Consider the following 15,145-nt stretch of genomic DNA (forward strand, 5'->3'; position numbering starts at 1 on the left):
AGTGTTCTGAGCTTTGCTTGTTCCGACCTCTCCCTGCAACAGAAGCCGCGAGGCCCTTTAGTCCCTGCTCACATGTGCAATAGCTAAAGAACTCCAGTAAAGCGCCCATCACGGTCCCCAGTTTGCTTTCCTGCTGTGCAGGGCTCTGTGCTGCTGGGATGCCTTTAGCCCTCCGAGTGCTGCAGCTGAGTCAGCGATTACCCTGGAGCAGAACAGGCCAGAACCCTCTTCTATTTCCTCTCCCAACATGTCTCCCCTCCCCTACTGCAGCTGGGCCTACCTGTGTAGCCCACAAGGGGCTCCCACCCAGCCAGCACCATCCTTTTCCCCCCTGAAACATTTGCACCGGACTGGCCAGTGGTGGTAGCGACGAGGGGGTTGGCTCTCTCCTGTGGGTGGCTGTGAGGCAGAAAGGGGGTAGATTATATTTGACAGGGTGGTTATCTACAGAAAGAGCCTAAGCAGAAAACTGAGGGCCAGAAAGCCCCAATTCTAAACCTGTCTCTGCCACTGATTTCCTCTGACTTTGGGCAAGTCACTTCACCTCCCGGTGCCTCAGTTTCTCCCTCTGTGAAATAGGGGTAATACTACTCCAGAAGGGCATTGGATTCTTCTGTAGACACAGGAGGTGCTGTGGATGCTCCCGAGGAGGCGCTGGACTTTGCTCTTGTGAAGAGGAAAAAACTCAAGCCGAACCCTTTGACTATGCAGAACTCCCCGTGTCTTCTGCCCTTTCCGTTCTCAGTGCCCCCTGTGTTCGGCCTCCTACAGAACGCAGTTTAAATACCGGCCAGTTTATCTGCAAGTCAGTTAGCCGCACCCTCTTATTCAACCCACTGATCATCTTAGCTCTGCAGTTTCTGAAGCAGTGGCCTTATCAACACTGTGCTCTCCTCTGCATTGCTTTTCTACTGGCTGAATTAATCATGCTCTGCAACCTTTGGGAAGGAGGAAAAATGCAGCCTGCTTTGATGAGGCCAATTAAAGTCAGTTGAGCTCTTGTGTGAGAGGGTGTTTTTCCTCTGTATCAACATTCCTTTGGCTGCAGTATTTAACCCCAGCTGGTTCATGGCTCTGTGATGCTGGAGGAGAAAAGACAAAAGGATACATTTTAAAAGGCAATTTGAATTGGCCCCTCATTTTGTAACAATATAGAGTCAGACCACTGGTCTATGAAGCTCCTCATCCTGGCTCTGAAATCCCCAATGTGGATAATAAGGGGGAGATTTTCACAAATGAGTACGTGTCCCATGTTCCTAAATCCCCTTCTCACTTTAGAAATTCATAGAACAACCTGCTCATAGGGGGACATTTCTTACTGGCCCCCATCAGAGGGTAGCAATTCATGGCCTAAAGCAGAGGGATTTATATATGAGCTGCTCAGAACCTGTCAAAGCAGTCAGAAATGTTGACCAAAATAAAAGGGAAAATGTTTCCCAGATTTAGCAATTTCCTCCCCATTTTTCAGCCAGTTCAAGTGTATCTCCCTTATTTTAAAGCCCTATCAAAGCAAAGAGTGACATCTTCATTATCTGTATAACCGTCTAGTCCTTTTTGAGAATCCTACAAAGCTTTTGTCCTTAAGGAGAGTTTCTGGCAATGAGTTCCACAGATTAATTATATGTGCTGCTTGGAAGAAAAAGTCCTTTTACCAATTTTAAACTGGTTGATGGTGCAGAAAGATGAACAGAGCTAATATCTGACCGGTAGCACCCAAAGCCTTTGTCATTGGTTGGGAGCATGTGCCAGGCGTCTCCAATTTAAGACAAGCAAAACCTAGTGGGAGGTGAGAATTCTTACCAGCTGGAGAAAAGGGAGAGCGGATAAGCAGGAGCTACTTTAAAATCACAGCTGATTGGCTCTAAGGGGCTGGCCCTAGAAGGGCATGCTGGGGGAGAAAGTTGTTATAAGAAGGTAACCCTGAACTAGGTAGAGTTAATGACAGGGCAGCTAGAGCAGGGGCTCTGCTATATTGTGTTTGCGATCACTCTGGGGCTGGTGCACAACAGGGAAAGAACCAGCTTGACTTTCAGATTCCTGGGTGAGGTTGTAGTTCTCTGTGAGAACTGGGGTGTGGACAGTCATGCCTCGTGGTCAGAGTCGGGAGCCAGAAACTGGAGCTGGGATTCAGAGCTGGAGTCCGAGGCAGGAGTCAAGCCAAGGGTCAAAGCTGGAGTCGGAGTCATGGGTGGAGCAGAGGAGGATCTGGGATAAGGAGAGCAGAAATAGGCAGCCAGGCTCAGGAATCAGGCAAGTAGGTAGTGTCAAAAGTGGCTGGCAGCCAACCGGGGATCCACCTAGTTGCTCAGACAACTTCCTATGCCGCCTCCTGGCTTAAGTAGTTCATCTAAGCCAAGTGGTGGGGCTCGATGCTTTCCTCACTCAGGAGTTTTGTGGGTGGAGCCGTTGGTAAGATAGCTCCGCTAGCCCCCCTGCTCACTGGTTCTAGGGAGCTGCTGGGAGTGGGTAGCGGCCATGGTCTGAATCATAGAATATCAGGGTTGGAAGGGACCTCAGGAGCTCATCTAGTCCAACCCCCTGCTCAAAGCAGGACCAACCCCAACTAACTCACCCCAGCCAGGGCTTTGTCAAGCCTGACCTTAAAAACCTCAAAGGAAGGAGATTCCACCACCTCCTTAGGTAACCCATTCCAGTGCTTTATCACCCTCCTAGTGAAAAAGTTTTTCCTAATATCCAACCTAAACCTCCCCCACTGCAACTTGAGACCATTACTCCTCGTTCTGTCATCAGCCACCACTGAGAACAGCCTCGCTCCATCGTCTTTGGAACCCCCTTTCAGGTAGTTGAAAGCAGCTATCAAATCCCCCCCTCATTCTTCTCTTCTGCAGACTAAACAATCCCAGTTCCCTCAGCCTCTCCTCAAAAGTCATGTGTTCCAGTCCCCTCATCATTTTTGTTGCCCTCCGCTGGAGGCTTTTCAATTTTTCCACATCCTTCTTGTAGTGTGGGGCCCGAAACTGGACACGGTACTCTAGATGAGGCCTCACCAATGTCGAATAGAGGGGAACGACCACATCCCTCGATCTGCTGGCAATGCCCCTACTTATACATCCCAAAATGCCATTGGCCTTCTTGGCAACAAGGGCACACTGTTGACTCATATCCAGCTTCTCATCCACTGTAACCCCTAGGTCCTTTTCTGCAGAACTGCTGCCGAGCCATTCGGTCCCTAGTCTGTAGCGGTGCATGGGATTCTTCCATCCTAAGTGCAGGACTCTGCACTTGTTGAACCTCATCAGATTTCCTTTGGCTCAATCCTCTAATTTGTCTAGGGCCCTCTGTATCCTATCCCTACCCTCCAGCATATCTACCTCTCCTCCCAGTTTAGTATCATCTGCAAACTTGCTGAGGGTGCAATCCACACCATCCTCCAGATCATTAATGAAGATATTGAACAAAACTGGCCCCAGGACTGACCCTTGGGGCACTCCGCTTGATACCGGCTGCCAACTAGACACGGAGCCATTGATCACTACCCGTTGAGCCCGACAGTCTAGCCAGCTTTCTATCCACCTTATAGTCTATTCACCCAGCCCATACTTCTTTAACTTGCTGGCAAGAATACTGTGGGAGAGCGTGTCAAAAGCTTTGCTAAAGTCAAGGAATAACACGTCTACTGCTTTCCCCTCATCCACAGAGCCAGTTATCTCGTCATAGAAGGCAATTAGATTAGTCAGGCTTGACTTGCCCTTGGTGAATCCATGCTGACTGTTCCTGATCACTTTCCTCTCCTCTAAGTGCTTCAGAATTGATTCCTTGGGGACCTGCTCCATGATTTTTCCAAGGACTGAGGTGAGGCTGACTGGCCTGTAGTTCCCAGGATCCTCCTCCTTCCCTTTTTTAAAGATGGGCACTACATTAGCCTTTTTCCAGTCGTCCGGGACTTCCCCGGATCGCCATGAGTTTTCAAAGATAATGGCCAATGGCTCTGCAATCACATCTGCCAATGCCTTTAGCACTTTCGGATGCAGCGCATCCGGCCCCATGCACTTGTGCTCATCCAGCTTTTCTAAATAGTCCCAAACCATTTCTTTCTCCACAGAGGGCTGGTCCCCTCCTCCCAACGCTGTGCTGCCCAGTGTAGCCGTCTGGGAGCCGACCTCGTTTGTGAAGACTGCCTGGGGCTGCTGGGGTGTGAGACCTGTGACCCCGGGCAAACAGGTTATCCCTAGCTGAGCTGGGCCTACCCTCTCTTTGTGCAAAGCCCAGTTCAGTGGGGTCCTGCTCCATGACTGCGGTTCCTAGAAGCTAGCATAATACAAAAGACCATTGTTAAAAACAATGACCAATAACAAGACACTAACCCTGGAGGGAACACATACACCTGCCCATTTTAGCAGCGTCACCTCTCAGAGCAGCATCACACTCGCATTAATAATAAATCTGGTTGGGTTCCCTAGTCTTCCCTAAACCACGAATGGGCTGTGGCTCAGCATGGCGTGGGTGGGATGGAATGGAATCGCCTGCAGCCCACTGCTTCCAGCAGGAGTTGAGATGAGCTGTGTCCCGGACGTTTCGGAGGCCATGTACGGGTGAGGGCCTGCCCTGAACAGATGAGTGTGTAAAGGACCAGGTCATGGGATACAGTTTAATTGTACGGATAGGCCATTAAGGCAGACGGAGGCTGCACAATAAACACCCTGCTGCTGAGGCTCAGGCCGCAGGCAATGAAGAAAGAGCCCTACTGCTCCATGGCTCAGAGACAAGGCACTTTACGTTCTAAGAACCGCACTTGCCAGAGTCGTGGCAGTAGCTCAAGATCACTAGAGGACCCTTCGGGCTGCCTGCCTCCGTGTCCCATTTCCTCAGCCCCTGCCTGGCATGTGATCTGTGACAGAGAAGAGTTCCTGCGGCTGCTTATCCCGCAGACCCTCTGCCCACGGGGATTACAGAACGCCCCCTGGACAGCTGCTGGGCTCCTCAGCCGCCCAACTCTCTGGAAGGCGGATTTCAAATCATCACTGTATGTTTGTGCTTTTCAAAGCCCCCTGCAGTGCTCACACAGCACTCGCTGAGTCAGACAGATGGGAAAGCCTTCAATTCTCTGCAACGGCAAAGAAGTGACATGAGCTTCGCCCGCGCTCCCCCCCCCCATGTAGTAATTTTTGTTGTCAGAAGAGGGTCGTGGTGCAACGAAGTTTGAGAAACGCTGAGTTAGAGAGATGGGTCTTGTCACAGGCCTTGCTACACCCTTTCCATCGTCACATCTCTTCTTACTATGTCCTCCCTGAAATCTCCCATTCCTCCCTTGTCTTCAGTACCGCTTAGCCCCCCTAGAGAGATCCCCTCTCCGTGCGCTATCCAGATGCTCCCTGGTGGCTTCCTGACTCCCTCTGCCTGTCTCTTTTCCCCAACAGCTTGCCAGCTCGCTCTCCTGTTCTCCTCTCTTGCACACGCTGTACTTCACCTGCTAACACTGTGCTCCCTGTGTCATGAGTGCCTAGAGAGACTGGAACTGAAATAAACAATTTCTCTTTATTAATCGCTATGCCCATCACGCGGTTTGTGTCTGTGGCTCTTCAGAGGCCTACATTTGTAGATGTCAAGGCCAGAAGGGACCTTTACGCTCATCTTGTCTGACCTCCTGCATAATCCAGGCCAGAGAGCATAATTCCTGCACTGAGCCCATCGCTTCTGGCTGGGCGAGACATGGCTGAGGCAGCAGTTAAACTCCTCCTGTGAGTGCAGCGCTTTGGAAAGGAGACAGCCCAGACCTCTTCAACCCTCTGTTCATCCCTGAAATGAATCCAGCCTGGACAGGAGCAAGTGTCCCAGTTCTGCCCTGCCAGTGTGCTGCACTTCTGAGCTAAAGGAACTCTCAGCCCATTTACCCTTTTTACATATTGCTATAACAAGAGCGTTCTTTCAGTCTTCTGGAACTTCCCCTCTGTTCCAAGACTTACTGAAAATCAACATTGAAGGTCCAGTGAACTCCTCAGCCAGTTCTTATAAAACTCTTTGATTCAAGTTATCCAGACCTGCTCATTTAAAAATGTCTAACTTTAGTAGCTACTCTTTAACATCCTCCTGAGATTCTAGTAGGATGGAAATAGTGTTGTTATATGATATGACTGCATCATCAGTTTTCCCCCCAATACAGGACAGAAATATTTATTGAACAATTCTGCCTTTTCTGCATTATTATTGACAATTCTATCATTTTCATCTAGTAATAGACCAATACCATTTTTAGGATTCCTTTTGTTCCTAAAATATTTTAAAGCACCTTATTGTCCTTAATGCTGCTGGCCATAGAGTTCTCCTCGCATCCCTTTACTTCCTTTATCAATTTTCTATAATTCCTAGTTTCTGATTTATATACATTACTATTAACTTCCCCTTTCTTCCATTTGTTTTATATAAAATTTTTTAGAACTGCCTTCATTTTCCCTCTAAACGAGATCAATTTTTAATCGACATGGCCTTCTTCCTTGATTGTGGCTTTCTGAGCATTTAGTAAGGTGTTCTTAAACAATTCCTACTTGTCATTCACATTTTTTGGATTGAATTCTTCCTTCCAGCTGATTTGGCTTGTAATAGTTTTCAGCTTTGTGAAATTGTCCTTCTTCCTCCCACACATTCTAGAGAGGTGTGTAAGGAGCCAGTCACCCTGTTCCTGATCCAACCTGTTCTTAGGTTGGATATTAGGAAAAACTTTTTCACTAGGAGGGTGGTGAAACACTGGAATGCATTACCCAGGGAGGTGGTGGAATCCCCTTCCTTAGAAGTTTTTAAGGTCAGGCTTGACAAAGCCCTGGCTGGGATGATTTAGTTGGGATTGGTCCTGCTCTGGGCAGGGGTTGGACTAGATGGCTTCCAGAGGTCCCTTCCAACTCTGTTATTCTATGATTCTGTGATCTGGGGGTCTGTAGCAGACACCAACTAATACCCCATTTGTGCTTTATCTGTTGATCCATAAGCATTCAGGATCATTTTCTTCCGTGTTAGCGACGACTCAGAAACAGGAAATGCCATTTTTGACATGAAGTGCTTGTCCCCCTCCCCTTTTGCCCACTCAACCCTTCCTAAAAAGGTGGTAGCCATTGATTTTTAACATGAATCTTCCTAGCAGGTTTCAGTAAAACCAATTAGATCAAATTTATGCTCACAAATACGCAATTCCAGTTCCTCTTGTTTGGTACCAAGCTCCTAGCATTGGTATAGAGGCAATGTAAGAATTTCTTCTCTTCACATCCTTGGGTGTCTTGATTCATTTTGTTCTCAACATCTCAGCTTTGTCCACAACCTGGCTTTGGCTGGTAAAGAATCCCCCGGTGCCTTGCTCCCACCCTGCCCCAAGAAGAGAGGGGAGGCTGCGGGTCAGGACAGAAAGGCATTGACAGGGTTGTACAAGGGCACTTGCCCCACCCAGCTTGCTTTACGGGCCCAATCCTACTCCGACTGTAGTCAGTGGCAAAGCTCACAGTGACTTCAATGGAAGCAGGATCAGGCCCTGCGCCTGGCTCTCCCCGGCAATATCAAGCATTTCACTCCAATCGGTACTGAAACGGACACCAGCACACAACCAAAGTGCCGGCAGCTAGAGAGCAAAACAATTGTACGGGATCACTCCACAGGCAGGAGTGTCCAAAGGGCAGAAAACTGACTGAGTGTTTTAGGAATAATTTTAATTAGTCCAAGGAAGACAACAACAAATAAATAAATAAATAAGTGCACTGTTTCGAGAAACCCCAGCTAGAAATCCATCTGCTCTGCACGGCTCCCTGTTAATCGCTCTAGCTTACGATAAAGGACACAGAGACGTTCCTCAAGGCAGAAAGCTCTTACAACATGTGGCTGCTTCAGTAGCTGTATGCCCCTGGTATCATCGCGGGAGAGAGAGAAGCAAGTGACTATGGCACAAACAGGAAAACAAAGAGTTCACAGTTCTTTTATATTGGCCAAATGAGTCTTCATCCCTCTCTGAAATAACCAAGGCCACAATTGGATCATCCCCCATGAGAGGTTGGGGGGAAGATGGGGGTTCATAAGGCAGGGGAGTGAACGGGCCCCTTCGGCTACATCAGACTGGGCCCCAAGAACGCCTTCCAAGATTTCAGCTAGGTTTTTCACCCCCATTCGGTCTCACACGAGAACACCCATAAGGGTGGTCAAGCCAGCAACAGGGGGAATGGCTGAAGAGGAGAACTCAGTAAGAAAAGCCTGACGTGGTTTCCCAAACCTGCCAGGTGTTCCAAACACCCCCTCCTGGCTGAAGGCGTAAGGCACAGCTCTCAAGAAAGGCCTGGCATGAATTCCCACCAAGGCTGATCTGCAGTGAGCAAGACAGTCAGTAGGGGGAGCAGTTTATAGATCAGGAGTTTGAAGGAAGCTCTGACTCCAACACCTTCACACAAGCCATTGCTTAAGCCAGATGGCATGAGCAGACCAAGCCACAGTTGATTATATGGCCGTTTAAGGCAAAGCTGCAGGTGCAAATGCAGAGTCAGTTTGGAAACTTGGCCCTTTCTGTCCCATTGCTCCTCTAGTAGCATTGCAAGGCCAGACGAGCTGCAGCCCTGTGTTCTGAGATATGGTGGGGAAGGGGTTCATTTTTCACCAGTGGTGGTCTTTGGTCTTTCACACCTGGGATAGACATTTAACCCACTTTGCACACATGTAAATGACTGTGCAAGGTGCAGGGCAACAGAGAATCAACCCCTCCCTCCCTAAACTTCAGAACAAGGGGCTTAAGGCTCCAAGATGCACTTCCCTTATGCAACAGTCCCCATGTAGTTCCCTGGAACCCCGCATTCCCATGCTCTGCAGTGCCCCGGAACCCCACATTCCCATGCTCTGCAGTGCCCTGATCCCCTCATTCCCGTGCTCTGCATTGCCCTGGATCCCCTTGTTCCCATGCAGTGCAGTGCCGTGCCGTGTCCCCTCATTCCCATACTCTGCAGTGCCCTGTGTCCCCACATTCCCATGCAGTGCAGTGCCCTGGATCCCCACATACCCATGCTGTCTAGTGCCTTATAACTCAAGAATGTTTTAATCTCGCTCACTTCTAGAACCAATTCTTTCTGCAGCTCCCGATGGCTTTTAAACAGCAGTTATACAATGGTTATATTAGCAACTTGCCACAAACCCTGCATAACTTGCATAAACTGGAGCAGATGGCAGCTGCCTTTATCTTTAATATGGTATATTCACAGGTCCCACATGCAATGCTCCAACCTGATACGTGCAGCCAGGAATGCGATTGGCATGAGCCTCCCCACTCCATTAATATTGATGGTGGCCCAATTCCATTGCCCAAATCCATAGGCCCCATTTTGGCCACTAAGAGTATTCTGTTCTCCCTCTGCAGGATATTAGTAATTCCTATTAAGGTAAATGGAAGTTACTTGAATCCTGCTGCAGGAGAATATAGCCCCTGGAAGGCAGATCCCATTTGATCAGCTGCTGTAGCGTAATGGTAAAGCGCAGCTCTGCAAACCACCACACAATCCAGCACTCAAGCATGCATGCACTCTTTCTTTTTATACTCCTAAGGCAGAAATCCACAAATTCTAATCAGCAAAGATTGCAGGGAGGCCTTGATTAAATAGCCCTTTTCTTGTTTCTCATGATAACTTCTATTTTTCTCTTATTGGAGAACTCATGACAGAAAAAAATTACCCATTTACAAACAAACCTGGTTTTACATGTAAATGTGAAAGGATCTGACAATGTAACTGGCATGTGAAACAGACTGAGGTGGAGATCTGTTTCATTTTGGTTCATTCCACTTCAGAATTAAGACTCTCTATAGTCAAGAGTCTTGCAGAGTGATTGCAAAGTTCCTTCCAATATGACAGCCAGTGATTTTATTTAAGTGGGTGGAAAAAGTGAGGGAAACTCACTTCCTGCCCTAAAAGAATCAAATAAACCCTGATCCTTGGCTCTAGGGCCTATCTGACTCCCAAGCTAATAGAAATCAGCTCTGGCCTTCAGCTCTGGCCTTAAGATCAAAAATTTTCCCAGCCAAGGAACAGATTTTCCCTTCACTTTAGAAGGTTTGTGGGTTTTATTATCACGCTAAATACATTGTTGCCCACTATTCAGCTTAGTCCATAGCTTCAAGCGCTCTGGGTTGGTTTTCTCCTCCATCTTATGAATTCAACAAATAAATCACTGGGCAAAGACCAGAACTAAGAAAAGAGAAAATAAAAGTAAAGCAAAATGTAAAAAAGAGCAAGTGCTGGACGCGTGTGGATACCTGTGCTCATATGTGAGGTGAATGTTTGCCAGCAAAACCAGAGGCTTTAAATTGAGTACACATTATAGTTTACCAGCATCTGGCTGACTTTTTCAAAAAAATCTTTCTCAATTCCTCGAGATGTCTGATGCTGCAGCCTCTCTCTCTAATGGACTATTTCCCTAGATACACTTCATTCATCCTAAATATTTATATTTCAATCAAGGGGATTTCTTCCCCATCCTCCAGACCTCCTTAAGGGATAACACATTAATACATTGAGAAAGCAATGACAGCCTGATTCCATTAAATTCTCTTCTTAAACAGTCTTATGTTATAATACAAATGGAGTCCTTCTTATACTCACATAAATCAGGTGTTCAGCAGATCTAATCTCCTAACAGGTTCATCCTTTCATCACTTAAGAAGCATTTTATCTTATTTAAAGTGATAGAAATTGATGATCACAGTTTTATTCCTTTAACGGGTTTATTCTCGGAACTGGTCTCCTCGTCACTGTAATTTGGTATTCCGGGGGTTCTTTTAATTAATTGGAGCAGTTTAGTCTTTAATCCAGACATCCATTGGAAGTGGATTTTGTGTTCTTATATCAGGTTTATAGCCTAGGGCTGATTCCTGCGCCCTTTATTCACATGACTAATCCCAAGGGGCCAAATCCACTCCCATTGAGCCTGATTCTGAACCTTCTGGGAAGCACTTAGGGCCCTGATCTCCTACTGATACCAGTGTCAGTTACTGGTCTGCACCTGACAGGGTCAGGCTGATTGACTTCAGTGGGCATGGCATTTGCTCTACACCTGCACTGATTTGGCCCACTTATTTTAACCTTAGTCACTGATGTGCACGCTGTTTACTGTCCTGCAGACCTTCCTCAAGCAAACCTCCCCAACAATGTTGGGATAGGAGGTCTGAGTAAGGACTGCACTGCTGGTTCCCACTGATTTCAGCAGAAGGAGGCTCAAGCTCCAGAGGCTAGGGTCTTGATCCAAAGCCCAGTGAAGATAACGGAAAGACTCCCATTGACTTCACTGAGGTTTTGGATCAGCTGTTTAGCAGGATTTCACCAAGACTTCTAAATGCTTGACAGAGAGTTAAAGAACATGGCATATGAGATGTAATTAACGACACACAGATCATGACTTCTGGAGACCATTAAAGAATGTGGTACTTCAATGGAGTTTTTTTCCCAGGGTGATAGAGACCATAGTTTGGCCCTGTATCTTTACAATGATAGCAGGAACCAACCTCAAGCTGCTAGGAAAAATACCTGCCTGTGTATTGACAACCCCCCAAAAGCTGGAGAACTTTAATCGTTATTTTAGGGGTAACTTTTGGAAGCACTGAAATAAAATATGACATGAGCAAATCTGTCACAAGCAAAATTAGTTTTTTGCTTGTAAGCATTTTTGTTTGGCTATTTAAATATGTATTTGTATGTGCCTGGGCACATTTGAATGAAGCCATTAATAGTATATATTTATTTATATACTATTATATATGATATATTTATTGCAGTACACTGCAAATGTCACCTTTTGTTGGGATTACTTTCTGATCTAATTCCACTTTTAAACTTCCTCCTGACACTGGTGTTTTCTCTCTCTATGCAAAATATTGTGCTTTACTTATATTTCAGGTTTTATTGCCAAGATGTTACTTCATCTCCTAATTGCAGACCATGTCTCCTGGCATCAGCACAAATGATCAGACTCAGACTTCTGAATGGGGAAGACCAGTTCATTTAAAACGAAAATCTGGAAACTGTTTAAAATGCAAGTCGTTTTTCTGTTTTTTTTTTTCTTCTGGACAAAGAACCAGATTTTTTTTTTTTTTTTGTAAAGGCTTGAGGACCGTGGATTTGCTGGTGTGACTGGCAGGTGGAGTGAGGATTGTGTGCTTTCCAGGTCTCTGTCCTGCTTTCAGAAGTAGGATAGGTGCAATGCAAATATTGTGAAGGATTGGAGAAGTCTTTTATATTCACATAACTTGTAAAAATGGTCACTTTTTTCACATATTCTTCCCTTTTAGTTAGGAACAGTGAAGGCTCAGATTCTATGCCACACAAGTTTTACAATTAACTATTGCTAAAAAGTTGTTGACTGCTGGAAATTATACCTGACATAAAAAACCAAAACACAAAACACAGACTCTAAATGTGCTTTGTGTTCCATAGATCACCTAGCAGAGAACCACCGATATGTAACTTTGGCTGTGCTCATTACTGCAGGCTACCCTTGGCTGCACATCAGTCAAAGGTCATGAGGATACAGTATTGTACATGGCACAGAGAACTTCCAGATATCTTGAAGTTTTCTTTCATTCTGATGTCAGGGCTTAGGAAAGCAGCTCTTCCCAAAATGAAATAAAAAAAGAAACATTTGGTTTCCAAAAGGCTGCTGGACTAGGTACTTAGTTATATTCAATAGTCAGGTGAGTGTCTGATCTGCATTTTCAACGTCTGTTTTGGCTCCCAGATATTTTCTTGCAGCAGGTGAAAGTCCAATAGTCCTACTCTGCTCTGAGGTATGGAGTTAATGTAAAACCTCCATGTTGAACAGTTAAAAAACCCCTTTTATCAGTTTGTTCACCTAAAGAGGAAGAGTGAAGGCCCAAGCTGAAACAGCAGGAGTGAGGGGTCTAAGAACCCTGGCTGACAATTGTAGTCTCTGTCACCTGGATGACTTCATTCTCTACCAAGGATTGTCCCCCATCGCCATTGAGTTGCCTCAGTCTCAGATTTATAGATCCGTAGGTTTTCCTTGGCCCCCTGGAGCCCGGGAAGGTCCGTCTCCGGTACAGCTCCCCTTTGTAGATGGAGACCAGCAGCAGCACGGAGAGCAGCATGCCCCCCAAGGTCAGCAGGCCCAGCCCTGCGATGATACACTTGTCCAAGTGGGAGCCCAGGCGCGCGTAGTACATCTCCAGCCTCTCCATCTCCCGGGCCGTCACTGCGGCGGGGTCCACCCGGGGCTGGCGGGGGATGGTGTAGGCGATCACCACCAGCACGATCCCGCTCACGAGGAAGATCAAGGCCGAAATGAATCCATAGTCCACGGAGTGGCCAGCGGGCTCTGGCAGGGGCCCATCCTCCGACCGGGGCGAGAGGTCTCCGCGCTGCGCCCTGGGCCGGGCGGCGCCTCCCCGGGGGCAGCTCCCCGCCTCCTCGCGGCTCCGGAACCAGGTTTCCTCTTCCTCCGGCGCCTGGTAGGAGGCGTTGTCCAGGCCGGCGCTGGGAGCTGTCCGCGGTGCTGAGCAGCTCCCGGCTCCCTGCGGCGCCGCTCCCCGGCTGGCCCCGGGGCCCTTCCCGAGGCTCCTCAGCTCCAGGGGGCAGGAAGTCGCCATGGGCCAGCAGCTCCCCGGGGCATCCCCGTCAGCGCCGGGTCTGCGGAGACACGAGACGGGCCCGCAGGCCGGGCTGTGAACGGCCCGCAGCTCCCCGGCCGCGCCCTGCAGCGGCAGGGGCCCCGGGGGCAGGGCCAGCTCCCCGCGGCCGAGCGGCAGCTCCCCGGGCTCGGGAAGCGCTGGGCAGGGCAGAGCTTCCTCCGCGCCCCAGCGGCAGCCAGCGCCCCACGGCCATGCAGCCCCCCGGGCCAGGGGCCGGCCAGACCGCCCGGGGTCACCGCCCAGCGCCTCGGCCGCGGGTGCATTGGGAAGCCCTGGCCGGCTGCAGAAGGCACCGCCCGCCCTGCACACACACGCACACACACACTTGTTATTCTCCTACCTGCCCTGGCCGCGCACTACGGGCTGGCTGCGCCGGGGGCCGGGCTGGGCTCAGGGCAGCCCGCGAGAGAGCCCCGCTTTGCCACCCGCCCTGGGTGCTGGGGGGCCGCTGCTCCGGCCCGTGTCGTGCCCCGCCAGCAGCGGGCCGCTTTCATCTCGCAGCCCCCCGCCGCCCGGTGCCCTTCCGCGGGAAGGATGGAGGTCAGGACGGCGGCGGGGCTGTGCTTTCCAGCCCCGGGAGTTAAGTAACGCAATCCCCCGCCCAGCTCAGCACCAGCCTCCTCCCTCCCCCGCCCCGGCTGCCCTACATTCCCCAGGACCTGGCACCGTCAGACACACCTGCTCCAAAGCACCCGACTCAGCCACCAGCCAGAGCCCCGGGAAGCGGCACTGTCCCCTGGGGCGCGGCGGGGAGCAGCGTCCCGTCCCCCTCCACGCCCCAGCTGGCTCTGCCAGAGCCCGGATCGCCTATCCGTACAAGCGGGCGGGCGGGAGGGGGGGGCGAGAATCCAGCCAGGGAACGGGGGCGGTAAACAAAGGCGCCGCCAGGTTCTCACGCAATCGCCCAACGGAGCAAATCATGCACCTGCTGCCAGACAGCGAGCCCCTGCAAGGCCCGGGCGCGGGGACGCCTACCTGGCCGGGCAGAGCCAGAGCCACCCTCCCAAGGCGATCGGGCCCGCGGGCTGCTCCGGTGGGCCGGACGGGGCTCTCTGCGGAGCAGGTGGGAGACATCCCCTCTGTGCCAGGCAGCCAACGGGGCCGGCTGCGGAGAGCCCGGCAGAGGGGCCGAGCGGGCGCGGTGATGAGAGACAAGCCAATGAGGGCACATACCTGCGGGCTTGGGGGGGGGGGCGGTGTGTGCAGGGCGGGGGTGGGGGGCACGGTGCTGCGGGGCCCAGCCCCAAGCCAGATGCCAAGGCTCAGAGGCGAGACAGGCCAAGCGCATGGAACCAGATCCCGGCTGGGGAGAGAGACCTGCCGGGGAGAAAGTCCGGAAACTGCCACCCCTGGCGCTGGGCGTGTGCTGGGGGGCGACGCAGAGACCAGTGTGGGGAAGAGAGGGGTCATTTCTCCCGTCACTCAAAGCAGGGAGGGGTCCCATAGGGGCTGGGGCCAGGGCGCCGCTCCTGCAAACTAAGTCAATGTATGTCAGTGGACTCTGGGATCAGCCCCTACAAGTTCCCAGCGGTACAGTGA

At 50.0% G+C, this 15,145-nt stretch overlaps 1 protein-coding gene across 2 annotated transcripts; it reads right to left on the reverse strand.

Annotated features, from left to right (window-relative positions):
• Nucleotides 1–392: 392 nt before the first annotated feature.
• Nucleotides 393–14,681, reverse strand: TMEM74B (transmembrane protein 74B). 2 transcript variants are annotated; one of them, XM_074969280.1, is made up of 3 exons: nucleotides 14,582–14,681; nucleotides 11,755–13,604; nucleotides 393–1,082 (listed from the first exon to the last, which is right to left on the reverse strand). In XM_074969280.1, exon 2 carries the CDS (start codon nucleotides 13,562–13,564, stop codon nucleotides 12,860–12,862), a length of 705 nt encoding a protein of 234 aa, XP_074825381.1. In that variant the 5' UTR covers nucleotides 13,565–13,604; nucleotides 14,582–14,681; the 3' UTR covers nucleotides 393–1,082; nucleotides 11,755–12,859. The 2 variants fall into 2 exon arrangements, with proteins under 2 accessions (XP_074825381.1, XP_074825380.1); XM_074969279.1 differs by lacking the exons at nucleotides 393–1,082; nucleotides 14,582–14,681 and adding an exon at nucleotides 14,285–14,415 and having other exon boundaries at nucleotides 8,841–13,604.
• Nucleotides 14,682–15,145: the final 464 nt, after the last annotated feature.

Source organism: Natator depressus, chromosome 13 (assembly GCF_965152275.1).
Source record: "Natator depressus isolate rNatDep1 chromosome 13, rNatDep2.hap1, whole genome shotgun sequence".
Classification (NCBI taxonomy): Eukaryota; Metazoa; Chordata; order Testudines; family Cheloniidae; genus Natator; species Natator depressus.